The 24,338-nt window shown below is 45.1% G+C and overlaps 1 protein-coding gene across 5 annotated transcripts in view; it reads right to left on the reverse strand.

Annotated features, from left to right (window-relative positions):
- Window positions 1-999: 999 nt before the first annotated feature.
- KSR1 (kinase suppressor of ras 1) overlaps window positions 1,000-24,338 on the reverse strand; it is a 113,706-nt gene continuing 90,367 nt past the window's right edge. For 2 of the 5 annotated variants that reach the window (XM_024195435.3, XM_024195431.2), the window contains 10 exons: window positions 23,204-23,245; window positions 21,270-21,324; window positions 18,177-18,225; window positions 16,464-16,843; window positions 15,471-15,567; window positions 12,478-12,611; window positions 11,677-11,808; window positions 11,143-11,278; window positions 9,742-9,875; window positions 1,000-2,965 (listed from right to left, as the gene is read on the reverse strand). In XM_024195435.3, coding sequence (XP_024051203.1) covers window positions 2,887-2,965; window positions 9,742-9,875; window positions 11,143-11,278; window positions 11,677-11,808; window positions 12,478-12,611; window positions 15,471-15,567; window positions 16,464-16,843; window positions 18,177-18,225; window positions 21,270-21,324; window positions 23,204-23,245 — 1,238 coding nt within the window. In that variant the 3' untranslated portion in view covers window positions 1,000-2,886. Of the gene's footprint in view, window positions 2,966-5,297; window positions 8,411-9,737; window positions 9,876-11,142; window positions 11,279-11,676; window positions 11,809-12,477; window positions 12,612-15,470; window positions 15,568-16,463; window positions 16,844-18,176; window positions 18,226-21,269; window positions 21,325-23,203; window positions 23,246-24,338 lie in introns of those variants that run through there. The other 3 variants (XM_024195432.2, XM_024195433.2, XM_024195434.2) reach the window with 3 other exon arrangements.

Consider the following 24,338-nt stretch of genomic DNA (forward strand, 5'->3'; position numbering starts at 1 on the left):
GTGCTTTGAGACCTGCACCATATAAAAACACAAAGTCTTATTAGGAGGCATGGAGAGGCATTCCAGGGGGCGTGGCTTACATGGTTCTATGCATGTGACCCGCAATTTGGCAGTGGCACCTGCGCACACCCCTTGCATGTGGGGGCAGCCCAGGGTATTGTACATGCAGGGCTGCCTAAAGCCAGCCTACAGCTGCACATTAACACGGCCTTTGTAGCTCATATGCACCTCCATTTGGGTGGATGATTCCACTAGTCACTTTCACGAATCAGAACATGGCTCCTTTGTTTCTATTCAAAAAGTGCTGAGTTTGTGGTTTTAGCCTCAAAAAATTCCAACCTTTAAAACACAAGACAAAAACATGAGACATGGCTCAGGTCAGATGGCTCAAGACGGGACTTTCTTCCTCATTGTAAGATCTGTCAGTCTTAGTTTTTTTTACACAAAACACAAATGCTTCAAGCCTGATTTCTTTTCAGAATAAAAGCATGAGAATCAAGTCCTGCACCCAGCACTGTCACTAGTGACAAATAAGAAAAGGCAGCTAAAAATCTCCCTGCAACTTTTGCACATCAAGCTTTCAGTTTCAAAAGTGAAATGAAGCTTTTAAAGAGTGGTTACTTTTTGCCACCGCCACTGGAAAGATCTTTCGTGCTAAAAGTGATACCATGCCATTAGCGGGTGGAAGGAGCGATGCAGGGGAGGCTTTTCCAGGAACTCCATGCTGTGTCAGCAGAAATCATTCTAATTTGGGGACAGGTTTCAGAGGGGTAGCTGTGTAAGTCTGTATCAGCAAAAACAAGAAGGAGTCCTTGTAGCACCTTAGAAACTAACAAATTTGTTTGGGCATAAGCTTTCGTGGGCTAAAACCCACTTCATCAGATGCATGGAGTGAAAAATACAGTAGGCAGGTATGTATATTCACCCCTTCTTGTCAACTGTTGGGAATAGGCCACTTCCACCTTGATTGAATTGGCCTCGTTAGCACTGACACCCCCCCTCCCACTTGGTAAGGCAACTCTTCATGTGCTGTAATATATATACCTGCCTTCTGTATGGGGGGAAGGGGGAACTCAAGTACTGGTTTGATCTAGAGATTAGTATAAGGAAACATCTAAAATCATCTCTCCTGTTTGTGATCATGTCACTCTCTTTCATTCATATTCAGAGGACTTAATAATGAGAATGAACTAAGCAGGCTGTTCGGAAACCTAACCTGAATTGTCAGTCTAGGGCAAAGCAGCATAACTGAACTCTGCAGGAAGAGCACACCAGGAAACGAAGCATTCTGTTCACCCTGAGGTATGAGACATCCTGGGCCTGATTTCCAGAGGTAGCTCCCAGTGAAGTCAACAGGCTCTGCACGGGCTTAGCAACTTTGAAAGTCAGGCCATCTACGGTTACCGCTTATTTACCAGTGCCTCCCTAGTCTAGTAGGGTCATTTGAAGGCAATTTCTCTTTTCCACTAAAAGCCATGTTGTTTTGCATTGTTAAAATGTTAGTAGTTCCAATAAAGAGCCAAAGCCAATTAAAACCGTAGCTCAATTTCTGTACTGTACAAACACTGAAGACTGGGGGGGGGGAGGGAAGGGGGAATTATTATTTGCTCTTTCTGGGGTCTCAGTAGGTAATTGTTTTTTAACTGAATCCACTCCGAAGTGATATATACAGCCATGTGTATTACCACCACCAGCGCAGTTTTAGTAAATTGAAAAGGAAACGAGAGCTGGAGTCGTACTCTCATTTTACAGCTACGTAACTCCACGGACACCATTGTAAGTGAGAGCAGAAGCAGGTCCTGCATGTGGATTACATGGTCTCGAATGCAGCTGGCATGGACAGGATCCTAGTGCCCATTATTCAATTACTGCGGAACCTGCTTACAGTGAAACTCCATTTGCAATGGAGAAGAATTTAAGTCCCAAATAAGTACAGTGCTGCAATATGCAGATGGCAACTCTGATTACTGTGAATCTGTCAAAGTTACAGCTGAGATTAAAAAACACCCTTCAAGGATTAAGGTGCCCAGTTTTCACTGAAAGCCAGTGAGATTATGATGCTCCCACTCCCCTCATGGTTTTTTTTTTTTTTTTTAAATCCCACCCTCTACTATTCGATGAATAAATGACTATTGATTAGAGTGGAATCCTTTTCTAGCATAGTTCAAGGCAGAAGGCCAGGATTCTGATCTCAGTGTAAATCTGGACTCTGAGTTAACACCACTGTGGAGGTATTCCAGATTTGCAGCAGTGTAACCGAGATCAGAACCAGCCCAAGCTTAGACAAAGTTTCCAGAGAAGATCAGTAATCAAGAGCTTATTAAGTTTGCCCAAACCATAAACACAATACATGCATTTCCTTTCAATATAAAGTTCTTTTAGAAGTTTCCTTATGGAGACACAATGGGGCCATAACTCCATTCCTTCTCACTTGAATTGGCTGCATTAGTGATTTAAAGCTAGCCATTCTCTGACACGTGCAACCTCGATTAGCTTCAGTGGAAACTGTGTGCATGATTTGCAGTGCAGAAATTAGCCCTTAGTTACTCCACAGATGCAACAAAGAACTGGGGGAGCAGTTCTTTTCAGTGCCATTTGAATGCTTGCACTTAAAGAAAAATCTTAAATCACCTTTATTATTATCATCATCATGTTAAAAAAATATAGTTCACAGAGAAACATATGATGTAAACATTTTTTAAATAATTGCTGGTGCTTAGGCAGAACTCAGACTTCAGAAACAACATACGCCAGTTTGAACGGAGGGGTCGTGTGGCTTTCAGGTAGGGCTGCACCAGTTTCAGAGTTCGGAAGATGCCGTGAAGGTTTCTGATGTTTTGTGTAAGCAGGTAGACAACAATATCAACAAGATAATTACACACCATGCTATATCTTTTGATTACTTGATTCCAGGATTCCCAAGCCAAATCTTTCAAAACGGAGGACAACTTTGCTACTGTTAATGCTGAAAAGAGTGGGGAAGGGAGGGGAAAAAAAGTTATGCATTTTCTTTTTTTTTTTATTTGTTGTACAAAGAGCCCTATTAACAGCCCTTATACAGAGTCCTATAAAGGAAATAAAATGAGTTAGGCTCTGCAGTACAGCACAATGCAAGGTCGTCCAACAAAGAAGTTTAAGTAAAGTGATCAGCAAATAAAATGAACTTTGATAACAGGGCTTGATACTGAAGTCCTTACTCCCAATGTTTTTCAGGAGAGGTTGCCCCCAGTGCAAATCTTTTCTACCTCAAAGAGAAATAAATTCCAGAAGGAAGAAGAAAAAAAAAAAGTGGGGAATTTTCAAAGGCCCAAAATATGTGCTGGATGCCTGACACCCACTGACTTTAAATGGGTGCTGGAACCCCAGCTGTCCTTTGTGCTTTTGAAAATCTCCCTCTCCCAAAATGGATCTCTCCCCTGCCCAGATTGATCAAAGGTAAGAAACTAGATTGATTCTTAACTGGGGTAGAGAGAAAAGGAATAAAAAAGTCTGGGAAACCATTGTTAAAATGGGAGAAGGAAAATGACTATTGAAAGGTCAAATTTTTATCAAGGAAAAGGATCAGTCTGACAAGGTCAATTAAATAATCTTTTGAAAACCCATCCCTTTTTCTCTCTCCAGACTCTAATAAGGGTCAGTGGAAAGAGACCTTCCTACATTTACTAAAGGTCTGTTAGCACTATCTTGAAAGATTCAATATAAAAAAAAAAAACTCTCCTCCTTAGAGGACTTAAAGGCAGGTGCCACAAATGAGTTAAGTATTGAAGAGTACTTTCTTTTACTGTACAATATTGTACACAAACATCTGGCTGTCTGGAAATGTAATATCATGTATGTAAAGAGACATTCATCTCCAGAAAACACTCACTGGAGATCATTTGGCTTCACTGAAAATTAGTGCAAAGTGATAGTGGCTCTTGCTTCATAACCTGCCAAACTAAAATGTTTGTTAGAACTCACGATCTATAACGGCTTGTCTACATGTGGCCTCTCAGGCAAGTTAATCCAAATTAACTAGAGGTGTGAATTTAAAGTGGATTTGTTAATCCCTGTGTGGACACTCATTCAAAATTAAAGTAGCTTTAATTTAGTTTAGTTTAACCCTGAATGAGAGTGTCCACACAGGAGTTTAATGCACTTTAATCATTTTCATTGAAATCAGTCACTGAACTCTTCGCTTTCCAATGGAAAAGTTAACCCTGATTAATTTATCCTGTGTCCCCATGTAGAAAAAGCCCTAAGATTTAAAAATTAAAAAAAAAAAAAAATTGCTGTGCTCGAGCTTGATTCAAAGCTCAAACACATGCTTAAATTGAAGTAGTGGAACTTAAAGCAAAGCCCTTTGCTGAATAGGGGCCCTAATCAGCAAAGCTAATAAAATGACTGATTACATTTAAATGGCTGGATTGTTCCTGGGCCTGTGTGGGTGTGTAAAGGAGAAGGCGAAGCCACAAGTTATTTAAAAGTTACAATTGGTCCCAAACGGAGGGCTGCTCTACACTACAAAGTTAGGTTGGCTTCACTACATCGCTCAGGGCTGTGAAACAACAGAAGAAATTCTTCCATCGACCTAGATACTGCCTCTCAGATGGAAGGGGTTCTTCCATCACCCTAGTACTGTCTACACTACAGCGTCAAAGCTGCAGCTGTACTGCAGAAGTGTTTCTAGCATAGACACACCTTGAGCAAGGAAACCTACCTCCTGCCAGTTCTCTCCCCTGGAAAGCGAGGCGTTCACTGACGGATTTCAATGGAAGTGAGGAGCCCAAATACCCTTTCAGGACCTAAGTCACAGTCACTAAACTCCTCAACCAGTTCCCATTCAAGTCAATGACAAAAAATTGTGGAGGGAGGCAGCGCACACGTGATGGCACCTTGCCCCTCTCCCCCCACCTCCCCTGGCACCCATCACCATTAGGCGAGGGGGCTTCCTGGACCTGAGAGGGGCCCGGCCCCAGGAGCACGTGCAGTGACAGTGCCGGGTGAGTGTGTTGCCGGGAGGGAGAGGGGAGACTGGAGTCCTCCTCTCCGGCCCCAGCCCTGGGGCAGCCTGCCTGCACCCCAAACTCCTCATCCCCAGCCCTGCCCCACCCCAGAGCCCTCACCCCCCCTGCCCTAGCCCCAAGCCCCCTCCTGCACCGTGACCCCTTCATCTCTGGCCACACCCTAGACCCCTCACCCCCAGCCAGAGCCCTCATCCCCCCCACCCCCACATTGTGCAATATAGGGAAACTTAAATGTTTCCAGTCCATTTTTACGTTATTGTATGGCAGGCATGGGGGTGGGGTGGGGGAGACTTGGACCCGTTCTGGGCACCACCAAAAATGATACAAACTTGCCACCCCATTCAGCGTTAGTTCCTAATAATTTGTGCCTGTGAAAACAAAACATTCAGGAGCTACACAGCACAGCAATAACGATTTGAGGTGTAACCTAAGGGCTCACAGCTGCTTGAGTCCCGTGCCACTCTTTGTTGGATGAGACTTGCAGAATGCACACAACCGAAAACAACATTTAGCAACTACAAAACAACCCACAACTACAGAATCCAAGCACAGAGTGCCATTTCTGTTGCTTATGCCTTGCTAGTAGTAGGCGTTAGACAGTAATCACAAGACCATTTCAAGGAAGAAGTTACAGTCTGCCCTGTTGAAATGATTTAGAAGTGAACACAAATGGCCATGTTGTTAGTTGACAGCAATTTTTCTTGAAGACAAGCGTTGTTATTCAAGCTAACAGCCCACACCAAGAGAAAAGACAGGAGAGAGGAATTCGTAAAGTGTTGGTTACGTCCAAAGGTTAAAAAATTTGGTAGTTTTATTTTTAAGTGAGAGATGATTGTCCAAGTTGTCGATTAGGATACAACACATGGAAGCATGCAAGGCAGACCCAGTTATTGCACCAGTAGCTACAACCTATAAAAGATAGGAAGAAAAAAAAACCAATAAGAGTTAGTTTGCAGTCACTAGAAGCAAGCTTTAGAGAATTATACATTGTGAGGCTTATCCTAAAATAAATCAAGGGGTTAGTGTAGTGATTCTCGAAGTGCATGGTGAACCCAAACGATTTGCCAGAGAGGGTGTGAACCTCGGTTTCTCTATTGTGGCTCAGAAATCACACAGCTTGCATTTAAAAATGAGAAGTCAGTCTCTAGCGGTTATGGTTATGAAGAAAACCTTCAAAAACATGACCTGAATGTAACCAATCCAGTAATGTCTGCCTGAAACAGACTGAGCCTGAAACAATAGCTTTGAGTTGTGAACTGCCCCATTCATTCAGCAGGCACCAACTCAAATGCCAATGATAATTAGCACTGTTGACACTTACAATATTTCACCATTAAAAGCATGCATAAAAGGAGAGGAAGTATCAATTTATGAAGATCTACACAAACTACTCTGAGAGCTTGTCTACACAGGGAAATTGGCCATACTAGCTATTGCAGAATACGCTATTCCACACACTATTCCAGAATAAAAGTGATTTTATTCCAGAAGTGTGCCCACACGGGGACCTATTCCAAAATAGCCACTGCAGAATAGCTTGCGCCGCATAGTTGTTCCAGTCCATCTCCCCATATAGACAAGCCCTCAGTGACAGCTTCTTTTGGGGATGCCTTTGAGAACACATGGGATGGGGCCTACAGGGGTCACTATTGGATTCATAAATTGACCTTCCAAAGTTTTGGGAAATGCTAAGTTAGCGAAAAGGTGCCAGACCATTCATAAAAATTCAGAGTGGCCACTTATCTAGCAGAAGTGTCCTTTATTGCGCAGAGAAACACGACAAAGTCACTGAACCGAATCATTGGACATTTTAAGATACACTGCACGTTCCGTACAATACTGTGCTCTTCTGTACTGTAGTTATCTACAGCAAGGAAAGCAGACTCCTTTTGGACACGCCGCTGCGTCAGATTTGCTAGACAAACCTCATAGCCAATGAGCCGTCACGTCACCCAAATGGGTAAACGATTTAGAGTCACAGAAAGAAGGATCAGTGTAAGTGAATACGAAGGGAGGGGAAACGTCACAATGGAAACTGGACGGCTCAGCAGGGACTTGGCAATGGGTTAGGGAGCCCTTCACCTCTACATAGCAGGTTAGAAGTGAGCCAAGGCTGGTTGTGGCTGCACTTGGACTTAATGGGTGATCCCAATCCCATCCCTAGTGGCAAGTGCCCAGTGACATTTGGAATTCAGTGAGGTCCTTCCTGGCCAATCAAAATGGGGTTGGAGATCCAGCCACCCTATCAAACAGGGCGGAGGCACGTTGAGGAACACTCATGTTGCTGGTAGGCTGGGGCTAAACAGAGGGCTTCCCTCTCCAGGGCTGTCAGTCCAGCACCTTTCAAAAGGATTTTAAAAATACCTCAGTGTGCAGAGGAAAGCTATTCAGATAAAGGGTCTGATGGGAGCAGACATGTGCGTGCTTTTGAAAGCCCCATTAAGTATCCACATCTTTATGCACCTAAACACCTTTAAAAATCTGACCCCAAATCTCTACATGCAAAAAAGCTATTGATGATCTTAGCATCTTTCAGCTATGAAATAGAACCATCCATATTAAGATATGCTTTATAAGGTAAGTGGGGATTTTCAGACAGTGTACAGATCACATTCTATGTTACGGTTAATTATATCTCAGGAGATGAGACACAAAGGGATAGGATTCATCTCCACTGTAACTCCATCAGCTACTGACCTCATCCTGTAACTGCTCCGGGGGTGGAACTGCCACTGAATTCACTGAGAGTTTTATGCACAAAACAGGATCTGGCCCACCTTTTACTATCTAACGCTGCTAACTCAATCAAAGAGGGATTTCTAAGGTCAAATCTTATTAGACCAGAGGGGAGAAAAAAGAACGGGCTATTTCTCTTATAACAGAAGCATAGGTAGGGAAACAGCGTAATTATATGCAATACATGTGCTTACATATTTTAGCTTAAGTTTCAACATCATTTTCAAATATGTGTAAAAACAAAACCCAACCCTTGAAATTGTCTATGGATTTTATAATTAATCCCGAAGAGTCTATGATCACATTTCTTAAAGGTCAGAGCTCAATCAACAGTAGCAAGGACTCAGGTTAAATTGCCCCATTGTCGCTGCTGTAGCAGCATTCAGGGTGCAAAGACGACACTTGGCTTTCCCAGCAGAAGGCCATGGTGCAGTATCTGTATAACTGGTGATATATTTGACATGTTCTTTTTAAGAACATTTGTGTTATAGCTTTAGAAAAATTACTATAATGGGACAAGTATAAAGGATTCCCGGTGCTTTATGCTTAAAGTAGAGATTGATGCAGAGAGGAAAAATATCAGAAAGCTCTATTTCTCAATGACTGGACAGTAAATGTTCATTCTTTGCTGAGAGTCGTGTCCTTTTGTATAGTAATGATGCCAGGGTCTTGGAGGAAAGTCACATTTCAGAATGAATTCAAAGTATTCAGAATTCCGTGTCAGGAAGATTTTGCACAGGGAAATTGGTGAAGTGTTCAAAGAGTAGAAATCAGGAAATGCAGTGGTAATTGCAATACAGAAATAGGTGAAGCATTTGAGGCGTTATGGCAAGATACCGCAGGAGGATCACGAAAGGTTAAGAGATGGGAAAGAAGATGATCAAACCATTGGAAAAAAAGGAGAGAGAAAAATAAATATTAGAAGTTCTGTTCATGAAAATATAGCAATGAGCAAAATATTCCCTAAGAATGGAATTCTCCCCAGTACACTGGGCCTCAGGACCTCACATAAACCCCGCTTTGGGGAACTGGTTCTGGAAAGCATACAAGCATGTGCGTAATTTTAAGCATGTCCCTAAGTCCCACTGACTTCAATGGAAATAAAGCGCTTTCCTGAGATCAGGATACTTTCTTGAATCGGGGCGTAAAGGCCCAATTCTGCAAATCCTTATTCTTTTGAGTAGCCCTTCCTCGCATTAGTCATGTAAGCACGTAACGAATGCTGATGGAGTTACACTGACATTCAACTGGTATGAGATGAAATCAGGCCCACTGGCTACAGTGTTGACTCAGTTCTGCTCCCACTGAAGTCAAGGGAAGAAGAACTCCCATTGGTTTCAATGCACGCCGAATCAGAAGCTACGTCCCCCTGAGTTAGTGGCTATTCATGAGACTGAGGTTAAAATGCTCGGGCCCTGTGGTACAAGGGGCTTTATCCTATTCTTCCACACTAAGGTGAATTTCACATCAGATTTTGGTTTATCCCTATCATTTACTTCAGAGACTCATGACTGTATCACCATTTAGGTTACAGCTATAATCCCATAGGTCAATCCTCAGAATATATTCCAGCACATCCCTTTGCCACGCGCCCTTTCCAGCCACTACCACCCAATTTTGAGGCCAAGATGGCCCCTCCCACAAGCATTACATGGTTGTTTCTGCCACTTTCCACCAACCCCGATGGACTTTCTGCCTCAGAAGCGGATTTAAAACCAAGGGTGAATAACTGACAATGGATTTACTCTTCCTTTTAAAGTAGGAATAATGTCTGAGTCTGCATTTTCGGGGGGGGGATTGGGGGGGGGAAATCAATAAAACATTTTAAAAAATGGAATGAATCATTTTATGCTGGGGAAGGGGTTAAGTGTTCTTTAAGTTAGTGAATATCAAATAAATATAACCCAGTTATTACAGCATTATACAGAAGAGAGAAAAAAAAACAGTACATTCTATAGGTCCAACCCCACTCCCATGGAAGTGGGCAGGAGATACTCACTCTGCAGATTTCCAGAAGTGTCCAGGATGCGACAGCCGTCTGTTCAGTTTGGGCAGTTTTTCAAGCATATCCACGAGGAGAGTAAAGCTGGGTCTCTCGCTGAGGTCTAAAGACCAACATGCTGAGAGGATTTCCTGAGGAGGACATTTTGGGAGGGGAGGGGGTCATTATCATCCTGTTTCGTTCACGAGGCCAGTGACAGGGGCCAAATGACTAGGGATTCTGGGTGCTTCTGTTTTTGGGCACCCAACTTTTGTGACACTTTGAAGGGGCCTGATTTTCAGACAGCAGGTGCTCAGCTGCTTCTGAAAATTGGAGTCTCTCAAGTTGAGTGCCCAAAGCCACCAGTCACTTGAAAAATCTTGACTTTGCTCTTTATTCCACATCAGTTATTCAGGACAAGGGGACATGCTTCAAACAATCCTGCCAACAGCCTAAACTATACAGAGCTTGTGGATTTCTACAAGACGAGTGAAATTCATCCACCCACCTCCCCAATACACACGTGTCCAGTCCCTGAACAAATGATTGGTGTGTGAGAAACTACATGGAGGCCTACTCCAGCTTGTGGGCAGCGTACAGAGCAACCCTGCAGGTTCTCCACAAAAAGAGCTCCAGCCCCTGGACTTGAACAAGGGCTGCAGCCACAGGACCAAAGAAATCCCAGCCCAGTGACTGTGCTGTCCCTTCTCCCCTGGCTCCTCGGGAAATCCCAACGGCACTGTCCTAGGAGGAGCTGGCACAGGATTCTGATCCAGCATGTGCGGAGCCCGACACCCATGCAGCCACCTCTCTCCTCGGTAGCAAACCACAGAGGTTCCAGGCTGCAGGGGGAAATCCACGGCTCTTACTGTGAGAGGTAAATGTAAGCAGATACAAAAGCTGTGCTATCTGACACTATCTCCTCCAAGTGGAACAGTCTGGGGATAATTCTGGGCGTATAAATCTACAGAAAATGGGAATCCTGACCCCAACAAAATAAAAGGGAGTTTTGCCATTGACTTTACGGAGGCCAGGATTTCACCCAATGAGCTAAGCACCCAGTTCCTTCTCTGTTCAGCGTTTGGGGCAAGGGAACGCCTTTCACCATGAGAACGGCAGCTAGTTTGTAAAGCTCTTTGAGGCAGGCACCTTTTTTTTTGTTCTGTGTTTGTACAGCACCTAGCGCAGTGAAGCTCTGGTCCATGACTGGGCCAGAATGCCACGTGGTACCTAAGTGTGTACGTATCTGAATTGGGGCAAAATAGCTGGTAAGGTACTATTGATTTTTAGGGTGTGTTTTTTCCTTTTCCTTCATAATTTTGATTGATGCTTCAAGTACATATACCTTTAAGCTCCCCCCTCCTCTCCAGACCTGTTACAGAAGCTCTGATCATTGGCTCTTAAAGGATTTCAACTTACGCTGACTTCTTTCCCTACACTAACTGTAGCAAGGACATGCTTCACTCCTTCTCCGCTTCCGATCTGCCAGATGAGGGCTTCAGCTGGCTGGCTCTTGAAAGGCCATTCTCTTGCTTGGAGCTCATACCAAACCGTCCTGAAACACCAGTAAATAAATTAAGCCTCACAACATCCCTGTGAGGAAGACCGAGTACCGACATCCCTGTTTTACAGATGGGGACACTCGGGCACTGATCAGTTATGGGATATGACCAATATCATAGAGGAATAAAACACGTAACTCCTGCCTCCCCGTCCTGTGCCTTAACCACAAGGCAATTCTTCCTCTCGGATAAAAAGTCTGCTGGCTTACATCTTTTGCAGCAAGGGCTTGAACAGCACAGAAGAAAACCCCACCATTATTCAGGTCTCTGTGCTTGAGGCCGGATCTAAAGCCCATTCCAATGAATGTGGTTCTTTCCCTTTGCTTTGGATCAGGCCATCATTTAGCGGGTTCATGCATCCCTACACTCTACCAAGGATTCACATGCTTACCCGAAAGCATAGACGTCTGCAGCCTTGGAGAAGGGCAGCTTGTCTTCGTCTTTCCCAGGAGACATCTCACGAACAATTTCAGGGGCCAGATAGCACAGCCAGTCATGGGGCAGTTTCAGTTCATTTTCACGCCTGAGTTCAAGGAGGAAGTGAGATTAGCTAACCCCTTTTACATGCCCTTGAGCACAGCACAGAGCTAGCTGCAGGAACCCTTGATGGAAAGTCTTTTACTCTGTACATTTCTTCTCTACGTTTTATTTTTTTACCATATAAATATACTGGGCCTAATTCTCAGTGGCTCCATTCCGGCACTTGCTCCCTATGTTCTGAGGCTGTGCAGGGGTCTGCGCAGCCCCTGATGTAATTTAGAGCAACCTGGAGGCTGCTCTATCTTATACTAATTCCCATGGTCCCCCATAGACCCTGGGAAGCAGAGGAGGGCTGTAGTGTAATGAATTCTGACAACACACACACCCTTTTGCCTCTAACACGGAGGGCTAGGGGCACAGTTGGTACCGAGCCATTATGTCAGCACTAAACGATGCTGGAAGGATGTCTGTGCGGGGACCAATTTCCTCCTGCTTTAAGACCCCTTTATTCTGCCAGAGTGCCTTAGCAGGACAGACAGTTAGACACATACATACACACACCACTTTTCAAACCTGGGTGTCTAAAGTTAGGTGTCTATATCATTTCTCCTGATTTACAGCAGTGTAATGGAGATCAGAATCCGGCCCCTTGTCTACTTGGTCACTATTTCTTGTTTCAGAAATGGACTAGAGACGTTAAGGGTTAACTTACCTTCCCTCCTGAACCACACCCGAAATTCCAAATAGTCCAAAGTCTGTGATCACCACTTTGCCATTGTCATAGAAAACATTCTTGGACTTCAAATCTTTATGCACAATCCCCTTTGCATGAAGATACCCCATGCCCTGGAAAAGATTGATACACTTGGCTGTAACCCTACCTTACACAGCCCCCATTTCCATAGGACCTGGTTGTGTGCGACATTCTTTTAACAGATTTATCCTCCCTCCACCCCGTGATCTATTTTTGCCAGTTTCCAGATGGGAGGCTTAGGGAGCCTGGGTGACTTACAGGAAGTCTGCGGGAGAGCAGGGAATTGAACCTGTCTTCTGAGTCTCAGGCTAATGCACTCCCCAGCTCCCAGACCCCCTTCCCCTTCCCAACACAGCCCTGTTGGGGCTTCCGGTTCTCTGCTTTGACAATCTCGGTACCCTACAGGGGGAGGGGGAAAGGATGCAGATCAGCAGGTTAGTGGGGGAAGAGGAGGGACAGGGATGGGAAGGGAGTAGATTTCTAGTACCTGCAGCCTCATCATTTATTTTGAGTACCTAATACCAATCCACGTTCCTGCCCATGGACCAGAGCTCCTGTCGTAACATATTGCTGGGTTGCTACAGCACAGAGACTGAAACTTCCCTCTCCAGCTATGCAGCCTCTAAGCCCACAATGTAGCACTGCCTGCCGCGTGCTGTGGAAAAAGCATCTGCCTATGTGCATTCGTTATCCAGCTTCTGTCAGCAATCGGCTGCCAGCGAGCTGCCTCCCCAAGCTCAGGCCGACACTAGCAGTGACAAAGCAAGCATACCTAGCACATTAGGAAACAGAACAGTACTTTCCTCTTGGGCTTCAGCAGCAGCAGAACAGGAGGAGCGTCAAATGCCCAGCCTGCAGCCCCAGTCCACTTGATGCATCACTGGGTACGTCTATGCAGTGAGCCTCTGAGCCTGGGTTGACAGATGTGGGCTTGCGCTACGGAACTAAAAATAGCTGTGAAGACGCTAGACTTCAGACCGTGAGCTCCAGCCCGGGCCGCAAGGTAAAAAGCGCTGTGTACACCGCTAGTTTCAGTGTAGTAGCATCAGCCTCGTGAACCCAAGTCTGTAGACCCAGGCTCGGAGGATCGCTGCCACCTGCTGCCTGCACGCACCCTATATGGCCCGCCATGCAGACTCTGCAGAAGTTAAGTGCAAGGGTGGGAGAGTTCAAAATCAAATCGAGTGTAGACAAGGCCCCGAGACCGCAGACAGACTGCCGGAAACAACTGCTCTGAGAGGTGTGAACTCCCAGGCCACTGGGGTGTTGAGACCTAAACCTTACAACAGACACTTTACATGTCAATATGAACCCTCTTGCTGCTGACCATTTTAGCAGATGGGATGGGAAAGCAGGTGGAGTGAAGCCCGGGGGGGGAAGGGAAGGGAAGGGAAGGGAAGGGAAGGGAAGGGAAGAGAGAGAGACTTGGGCTAGAAGATGCAGAAGAGAGAAAGGAGGAGAGGTGCAGGCAGAGAAGGGGGAGAGAAACGTAAAGTAGGATGGGGAAGAAAGCAAAAGAAGAGGGCAGAAATAGCAGTCAAAGCTGAGCACATTTTCCCCATTGAGTGATACTGAATGGGACAGTCAATCTCATTATTATTTAACAAGAGCTTAGGTGCTTATATACTAAGCCATGATCTTTGTGCCAGCCTCCCATTGAAATCAGCAGGAGATCCAATGTGGATTGAGGGAAGCGAGTATATAGCCCCAAGTTTATCCCCCAGCCCACGGATCAGAATTATAGAAAGCTGAGCCAGCCACCCCTGCAGTACAGCACATTTGGCTGCATTTCAAAAGCTTTCATCAGAGCCAAGTCAAGGAAGTTAATGAGTAACTTGCCCAAGGTCACACGGCAACCTGGGGGCAGAGTCAGGAATAGAAAGCAGGCTGCCTGAGTTACAGCCCCATGCATTGTCCTATAAAAACCCCTCACAAAATCCATCAACTCTGGGAGTTTCCTGGTCAACTGGAAGAATCTTCTGCCCAAGAGGAAAGTCATTATTGTGAATCTGCATTTGGAGGAAAGCAGACCGTAAACTCAAGCAGCCCCAAGGAACAGATTATATGACAGAGAAAGCCAAAGAGTCTTGCATTTGGCATGCCTTGTAATTATTATCTCATGAGAAGCAGGAAGTGAGATTAGCCCAGCTTTCGGCAGCATGGAAAAGCCCAGATAAGTCAAGAAACTATCACTGGCTTTGATGATCTGCATTCCAAACAGTAGAGGAGAGAGAGGTCTGTAGCAAAAACTTCAACACATCACTGTATTTAAAGTAATACCAGAGCAGGGTTATCCACGGGTACGATCATTTCTTATACATTAGCATCATGGTGGTGTCTCTTGCATGACTAATGAGGCAGTGCCTGGACATTCAAAGAGTGTTTCTTCCTCTTACTATAGCAGAATTCTTATCATAGACTTCATCCACGCTGGCGATTCGCCTCAGACACCCACTGGTGTAGCTGCCTTCTGCGAGCATGTAGTGGAGTCAGGGTAAGGTGCTACTGGCTGCAATTTGCACTGGTGCTACTTGCCCTGATTTCAAAAGAGGGATAAGCCCCATGGGGCAGATCCTCGTTTGGCGTAAATTGACATAGCTTCATTGATGGCAATGAGCTTCAATGGAGCTGTGACCATTTACACTAGCGGAGTATCTGCCCCCATCAGTCAAATAGCAGCTTGCACTGATGAAGTTACACTGGTGGCTGAAATCAAAGCAGACCCTAAATGTAGACAAGGCTTAAGACAGAGCAATCAGCTACAAGCTTTACTCGAATGGTTTGCAGGCATCAGCGAAGTTCTGGACAAACCTGATCCAGGGTTTTGACTTCCTGCCTTCCATAGGATTTGGAATGTCACTGCAAATATGTTGCCCAGCTCAAAAGCCACCAGAAAGTTTTTATTCTGCAACCAACCACCTCTTCCATTCGCCTACTGTTCTCTCTCTTACCTTAAGGATTTCTTGAGCTATCTGCCTGGTTTTGTTAATATCCAAAGATACCTTGGGATCCCTTACAAATGAGTGAAGCGTCCTTCCTTTGCAAAAGCTACAAAAAGAGGGGAGGAGAATGGGGAAGGGGGGGGAGAGAAAGAGGAGACAATGTGGTGAAAAATGCAAGTTCCTAAACATTTACCCGTCCTTCCCATGGGGAAAAAAATACATCTAGACTTGAAAGTTCTCGATCTGTCAGTTTCATATGATGTTGATGGCAGGGTTTTATAACAAAAGACAGTGTCTAGAAAATATAAATGGGCCTGATCCCCATTTACAATAGGCCCCTTTACACTACTTTGGCAGTGCCTTGAAGTGGGCATTTACACTCACTTTTGGGCCTCTTTGCAACTTCTGGAGCAGTGTAAATGAAAACCAGGCCTAAACTAAGCATGTACTGTACACAAATTGCTAAAAACCATGGAAGGAAGAGAAAGGTAACTTCTTTTTCTGTTTCCTGCTTTGCGAAGTCTTCCCTACATTTGGTTAGAAGCAGAACGAAAAGGACAGCTCATGAGACAGCATTTTGTAAACAGATCAGGTCCATGTACTGACTCTTAGAACATTTCTCCGTTTTCAAGAATGTGCTCCCTGGATGGGAGAAAATATTAAATTACACACTTCTTTTCCAAACGCAAAAGGCCAGACTGTGGTAGCCTGACCTGCTTTAAATAGTACTTTGCACTCTACACCTTTCAGCCAGCGGAGACGTCAAAGAGTGACTAGGCTTCAAGGTTGGACAACCCCTAGTCCTTCCCAAGCATGGAGGAGTCACTTTGCCAAGGCAGGGTGCTGGAACCATATGCTACTACTGCTCTTGCTTTACCTGTCTGTGGAGAGGTGATATTGGTCTCCATTGCTCCCAACCCAGAGCCTTACCCATTACATCTGCTTTCTGATCCACAATAAGAGCCCTATGAAAATCATAGCAGTGAAATTCTATGTCCTCACCTGGTAATAATGGCTAAATGAGGGGGGTGCATGCACGCCCCCATGAAGAGCACCACGTTCTCGTGTCGGGTCTGCCTGTAATTCATCACCTCCTTCTTAAAGAGCTTGAGATGGTCCTGATTGTTCCCATCGATCTCCAACAGCCTGATCGCCACCTCTCCGTGCCATTTCCCCCGGTAAACCTTCCCCCATCGCCCTTGGCCAATGAGCTCCCCCAGCTCAATCTGTTCAAAGGGAATGTCCCACTCCTGCAAGTAGACGCTGGTCTGGCTGGCCTTGCGGGAGATCATCCCTTTCCAGTGCGGCCGTTTGCTGGGCAAGTCGTCTAACTCGTCCTCATCGTCCTCTGGTTCCGATTTATTCGGCTCTTGCTCTTCCACCTGTTTGCAAATCAGAAAGGGGGGTGGGTGGGGAGGACAATAACAGTTACACTAGAGTCCCACCTGGTGGCTAGTCACTGACCTCTTAGCCCAATCTGTATTTGTATTCCTCCAGCCGACAAACCCCAAAGCTGATTAATGATGGGAGAACCTCAAAGGGTTCAGCTTATGGGTTTGACCTGGCTAAGTACCCAGAAATCGAGAGGCTGATCTTAACCTCTCAAATCTGTAAAGTCCAGCTAGGAAGGCTGCAAGAACCACCTCTCTCATGGCATCTCCCCACTTCTGGCTGGAGCTAGAGGGCTCAAGCCCATGTGGTGCTGAGCATTTGGAACTAAACATGGACTTTTGCGGGAGTTGTAGGTGCTCAGCACCTCTCGGGATTTGACCCGAATTCTGCAAATGAAAATGAAAAGACGATTTTCAAAAACTTCAAGACCATGTTCCATGTGAGTTTGAAGCAAGATTCTCATTTTGGGCCAGATCTAAAGCCCAGTGAAGTCAATTGAAGGGCTCTCATTGAAGACCATGGTCACTGGATTAAAGCCTGTAACAAAACTGGTTCGCCCAGCCCTACAGCAATCCACTTTTACTTCCCGATCCAGCAAAGCACTTCGGCATGTGTTTAAGCAGAGGAGCCGTCCCAGTGAAGTCTATGGGACTACTCTCTTGCTTAAAGTTAAGCATGTGCTTTGCTGGATTGGAACCATGAGCTAATCTGACTGTTCATAGCAGGGGTGGCCAACCTGAGCCTGAGCAGGAGCCAGAATTTACCAATGTACATTGCCAAAGAGCCATAGTAATACATCAGCAGTCCCCCCACCAGCTCCCCCCGCCTGGCTCCCAGCTCCTCCCACCCACCGGCAGCCCCGCCAATCAGTGCCTCCTGCTCCCTCTTAACACCTCCCAATCACCTGTTTCGTGGCATGCAGGAAGCTCGGGGGGGGGGAGGAGGGGGAGGAGCAAGGGCATGGCAGACTCAGGGGAGGGGGTGCGAAGGCGTGGAGTGGGCCTGTGGCAGAGCCAGGGGTTGAGCAGTGAGCACCCCCCGGCACACTGGAAAGTTGGCGCCTGTAGCTCCAGCCCCGGAGTCGGTGCCTATACAAGGAGCCGCATATTAACGTCTGAAGAGCCGCATGTGGCATGAACAGTGGGTTACTAAAGGAGATATTTTGTAGCACAGACCTCTATTTCATTACACAGTAAAGCAATGCTGATTTCAGTAGTCATATCTTGAAGACCACGGCACTGCTATTTAGCTTTTAATACAGCCCTTTGTGACTACGTATGAGCGCGGACAAAGAAAGGTGATCCATTTCACCCACAAGCCTACCTCTGCATCAGGTCCTTCAACCCCCTCTGTGTCCAGCTGTTCATCAGCACTATCAAGACAAAATGGGTTTACAATGAAAATATGACGGCACATGGACTCAGACTAGGAAGCTGGGCTGCTGCTTAGATTTTCAGCGCCACCAACAGAGTTGAGACGAGAACCAGAGTGTATCTACTAACGTACCACATCAGAGGAGGGCTCTTTATTCTCCAGTTAGCAGACAGGGAACTTCAGAAGACTACTTCAGAGGTGCAACTGAAACACCACTAAGGCCGTGTCTCCACTAGAAGGAGAAGGGCCCGTTGCTACAGCAACAGCCAGCAAGGAAGCATCTGGACATGTAGTAGCCGCAGTGATAGCTGAAGGCAGGTAGAGTTTGAATAGGTTTTCATGACATGGTCAACAGTTTAGCAGCAGTACAGAGGCACCATTACTGGCTACTGCTGTACCCGGCAACCTAATTTTCTCAGTGCAGATGCACCTACATTGACAGAGCAATATGGAGTATTGGCTATCATGTTAAGCGCTCCCAAAGACTATGAACAGTGAGCCGCCCAAAGGCGGTGATCTTTACAATCCAGATCCCAAGGATGCTTAGAGCCGGACATACCATGCACTGTAAATCCTAAAACCCGGCAAGGTCCATTTCACTGAACTTATCTGATCTCCCCGGGGCACCCAAAAGGTACATTGACCAGCTGCAGCTGCACAACCAGGAGAGGTTAGAGGCACAGAAGGCTTTTAAAAAGAAGCCTCAAGACTTGTTGAGGATTGTGTACATGAACTGTTGGCGAGTTCATCCAGGCAGCCAAGGGGCAAGACAGGATATTCACTTGATTCAACTAGCTTCATGCAGTTCCTGCATCTGCTTCCTGTTGCCACATTTCAGTGGTGCAAAGGGTAACAAGCGATATGCTGAATTCAGCCGAGGTGTAATTCTACTGGAGCAGTAAGAGATTATTAAAAAATAATAAATAATAATAATATATTGAGATATACCTATCTCCTAGAACTGGAAGGGACCTTGAAAGGTCATCGAGTCCAGCCCCCTGCCTTCACTAGCAGGACCAAGTACTGATTTTGCCCCAGATCCCTAAGTGGCCCCCTCAAGGATTAAACTCACAACCCTGGGTTTAGCAGGCCAATGCTCAAACCACTGAGCTATCCCTCCCCCCTATTCTATAAACTATTCTAGGATTAGTTTTTATTGACCAGGGTCTCTGATCCAGGTTTCTAGTTGCCTACCTAAAATGTAAGGTCCTTCCATCCATGTAGACCAACCTGTGTAAATTTGTAGGTCATTAGAATTCAAATGCTACATTTAATCCCTTTAAGGCTGCTCTTCTGAACTTCTCCCTTGTATGCCCCCAGGAAGCCACATCTTCCCTTTTCATATGAAGCCCCACAAGCGCCAGCAACTGCAGCTTCAAACAGCCATCAGTAACTCTGCCCATTAGGTGTTTTACTCTAGGCGGTCACAGACCATTAATGCTTTGGAATGATAAGTGGCTGCATCAGCTAATGTAATAAACAGTACTGGGGAACTGGGTCACAGGCCAAAAAAAACCAAACACCCAATGCAGCACATGAAAAGCCCAAGAGAGGGCTGGAAAGAAAAAAAAACACAGAATTTTGGATCAGATCCTTAAAGGTTCCATTCCAGCTCACCCCACTTCCCACGAGTCACCAGTTTGTTAACCTTTCAATTTAATTAGCTGTGATGGGGTATATAAAACCCACACCGGAACTGAAGGGAAGGAGCAACTCTGGACACAGGAGACTCCCACCCAGCCACACCTGCAGAGCTGGTTTCAGCTGGAGGTTGACCCCAGGTATCTCAGAAGGCACCTGAGAGGGCAGGGAGAGAGAGACCCACCTTGAGAGCCCCCTGGAGAAGGGTGCTGCAGAAACCTTCTACTGGAGGGGGAAAAAAACTGAGCTGATGGTTCAATTATCATCATCTTTTCCTTTACTACTGTGAGGCAAACAATAAGACTTCGGCAAGAGCATGGGTGGGAGGAAGCAGCCCAGCGAGGCAGCCGTAAGGCAACCCTTGAGGTTGAGTTGGGTGCTGGACATTGGTACCTTACAGGGTCCTGGGCAGGAATCCAGTGGAGTGGGAGGACCTGGGCTCCCCTCTACCAATCCCCCTCATTCAGAAGGGCATGAAAAGCCTCACTGCTAGACTCCCCCTTGGAGGGAGGAAGGAAAGGGTGATGAGTTTTGGAAACCCCTGGTTGGGATTGCACACCCGCAGGGATCAATAGGCAGACCCCATATCTTCCCTGCAGAGAGAGAAGAGGGATTGGTGACCTGACCGGAGGATTGGGTCAACCGCCATCAAAAGACAGAACCATGGGGCGCGACGGGGGCCCAGGGGAAAGAGAGAGGCGTGGCGAGCAGAGGCCACTAGGCAACGCAACCCACAAGCACCGTCCATCACGTTATTTGGCAAATGTCATTTTCTAATGCTCACGGGCTTAGAAGATTACTGGGGAATAATAATAATAAATAACTGATAAAACTAGCCAAAAATATTATGTTGAAACTGTTTGATAGAAAGTTGGTTTTTCAGTTAATTTTTTTTGCTGCTGTTAACAAAAATACAAACAAAAAACCCCAAATGCCTGTAAAACAGATATTTCAACCACAAACAAATAATTTAGTTTTTGGCCAACATTTTTCAGTAAACCCCAAATTCTCTGTGGAAAATTTAGATTAAAAAAAAAATAAAAAATCAATTTTTCAAGTTTTCTGTGGGGAACCTCTCCTCGCGTTTTCTGACCATTTCTAATGATTAAAAACAAAAAAAAAACTTTGCACATTAAGGGAGCCTTTCATCCAAGTGCTGTATTAACATTAGTTAAGCCCCACAATACCCCTGGGGTGAGATAAGCATCATGCCCATTTTACAAGATTGGTAAAGAGAGGTTAAGTGCTTTCCCCAAAGTTGCACAATGAATTGATGGCAGAGTTCAGAATGGAACCCAGAAGTCCTGCCTACTGGCCCTCTTCTCTAAACACTCAACAAAAATGTTAACTTTTCAGTTCGCTATGAAGTGAACAAAAAGGATAAAGAAACATAATGCTTACTTAGTGTCTTCAGCTGGTTCAGGCGGCTGTATTACTTGTGGGGGGCTGGGGATTTCTAAAAAAAATAAATAAAAGAAAATAAAAAAAAAATCTGCAATGTCATACACGTATTTCACACTTAATCCCTACAGTGTATTACTGTGGGTTTATTTCTCATCCAGGAAATACATAGGCAGGTATATTACACACTGACATTTCTACACACTAAGCAAACGATGAACAACCAGCATAGTGCTAAATTATGGGCCTTCATGTTGATTTAATCGGATTATTTTCCTGTTCAATTACCACCGATAACATTTTGTGAATTATTCAATTCATCTGCTAACTTAATCCTGCAAAAATGTACCCGGATGTGCTTAACTGTAAGCAGTCAAAAGTACTAGTCAAGTGCTTAAAGTTAAGCACTTGTGCATCTGCTTGCAGAATTGAAGCCAGCTTCAGGCACAGAATTTCATACGGCTTCTAAAAAATCACCTTTCTAACAAGGCTCATGATGAAATAGACAATTGATTGCTTTACCCAGGTAGCTCATCAGCACCACCCAGTGTGAGCTTGGCTTAAGTCACCCATTTTCTACAGCAACCCCACAAGCGATTACCCAAGCCTGACTCTTTCCGGAAGCCTGCCTCTCTCAGTTAATCTGAATTTAAACTGGATTAAAAAACAAAACAAAAAAAACCTCCTGTGCAGAGCACCAGTTGTAGAAATAGGACACTAACTATTGATTAGATTAGTATCTTATTCTTCAGTCAAAAATATTTTGCCTTCCATGCCAGGCCCTCTAAGTGGTTTACAGACATCTCTGCGAAACAGGCAGGTACCCTTGTTATTAGCCACTTTACAGAGGTGGATTCCAGATTGCAGCTCGTATGGACAGCTCCGAGGCTCGCTTTAATCTAGCTAGCGCAGGGAATGGAGCAGTGAAACTGTGGCCGCGTGGGCAGTACAAGCTGGCCTAGAACCCTGTGTAATCACTCGGGCAGCTAAGCCACCCTAAAGTCTGTGCTGCTGCGGCTTCGCTGCTCCGTCACCCGAGCTAGCTAGCTCAGGTATGTCCACAAGCAGCAATCGCAGGGAGTGACAGACACATGCTAAGGAACAGAGAGGGAACAGGACTTGTTATGTTTAAAATCTTGCACCTTGGCAGAGGGTTAGATTAGATCAGATCTAACCCTCTGGTTCTAGGATTCTATGAAACTTAGATTCTGAGATCTTCAGGGAAGGGCCCACTCTAGTGACCAACAGGTTGGGAGCTGGGGGTTAGGGAACGTTCACGCACAGTCACTGCTGCACTTCCTCCTTCAGTCTACTACACCCACACACCCCACACCTACTGCATGCACGGGCAGACCCTGCAAAAATACACTCCCTAATGAAGGCCCTATTTTGAAAACAAAAACCCAAACAAGACTCCAAAAGGAACAAGGTGAATTTTTAAATGGGTTCTATTGATGGTAGCAGTACAACAACTATTGCATCTTCTAGACGAACAAACCTTAAACATCAGCTCCACACCAATAGCTATGAAAGCCAAAGTGTCTGGCCTGAACCAACTAAATCTTTCTTAAATCCCTATGGTCCAGATCCTCAGATGCATCCATTTACACCAGCTGAGGATGAGGCCCTCTGAAAATAGGGAGAAGATTTTTCAAAGGAATATCAATGTGGTATATAGACTTTTGCGATGGGATTCTCCTCTGTTGCAGCTAAACAAGTCATCCATGTCACTTTAAAATGTAAAGAAGAAACACACACATTAGGAAAGAATGGCTTAGTGTTACTGTTTATGTTGACACAAGAGAAAGCTTTAATTTTTTATTTTGGGGGGGGGGGAAGCAGGAGCATTCAAAAAGAAGCAGGAGGTTTAAAAATCGTTTAATTTGGACAGAAACGGCACAAGCTGGTTAGCAGAATTAAAGCAATGAACTCACCTGGGAAGATAAACTGTTGTCTATGCTGAATGTAGTAGGCAGCTTTATATATAAAAAAAGGACAGCAAAAATCATCAGGAAATAATAAAACAAACAAGTTAAGTGTGTCAAGAGATAGCATCAGCAAATGCCCCATACGCATTCAGTGAATTAGTCCCAACTCATTGTTTGAGCAACAGATTAGTAGATTAATTACCAGCCAGATCAGTGGGTGGATTTCAGCACATGCATGTTTGGAAGACTGAATAGGATGACACATGAAATCAAATCAGGTGAAAGCTGAGTTACTGATCGTGAATGTGGCCAGATGGGGAGACCAAGAACACGGTGGTTCAGCCCTCAGCTGGTGTACATTGGCACACTAATGATAATACTAAACCTTCTATAGCTTTTGTCATCAGTACACCTCAAAGTGCTTTACAAAAGGAGGTTGTGTCATTATCCCCATTTTACAGATGGGGAAACTGAGATGAAGTGACTTATGTTCTTATGGCTGTCTGCTAGGCCACGTTGCCCTTCCCTTGTTTTCAATTGAGCTCTGCCAACTTACACCAGCTGAGGATCTGGCCCATTCACATTTCTTTTTGCTAATTTTATTCCAATGAATTGACAGATAGGTTTCTGTTTTGTGTAATCAAATCCTGGTTCTTCTCCATTTCATGTCTTGGCTATCACAACAGACTGTGCATTTAAAACAGCAACTTCCATTGACGGATCAAAGACTTGACAGAAAAATGCAGCTCTCTCTACAGTAAAAACACAACGGCTATTTTAACAGCAACAAGTAAGATTTCCAAGCCGAAGGAATGAAATTTGACCCCAGCAAAGAAGTTTGCTGACTGTGCAACCCTGGCTCTTGTCTGTATTCCTTACTCATGCAAGAAGTCCCCCTGGCTTCATGCTACTCATTGCAGAGTGTGTTTTGTAACACACTCCTGTAATGCAAACACTTCCCACCACAGATGCCTGACTCGGCCATTTCAAAACTCCTCCTAGGAGGGGACTCAATGAACAACGCGGATGACCAAAGCACGTTTTTGGCCTGGTTTTTATTTCCACTCTTCACTCCATCAATCACGTTGCTCATGACACACACACACACACACACACACACACACACACACACACACACACA

Source organism: Terrapene carolina, unplaced genomic scaffold (genome assembly GCF_002925995.2).
Source record: "Terrapene carolina triunguis isolate 2854851 unplaced genomic scaffold, T_m_triunguis-2.0 Scaffold231, whole genome shotgun sequence".
In the NCBI taxonomy this organism is placed as follows: Eukaryota; Metazoa; Chordata; order Testudines; family Emydidae; genus Terrapene; species Terrapene triunguis.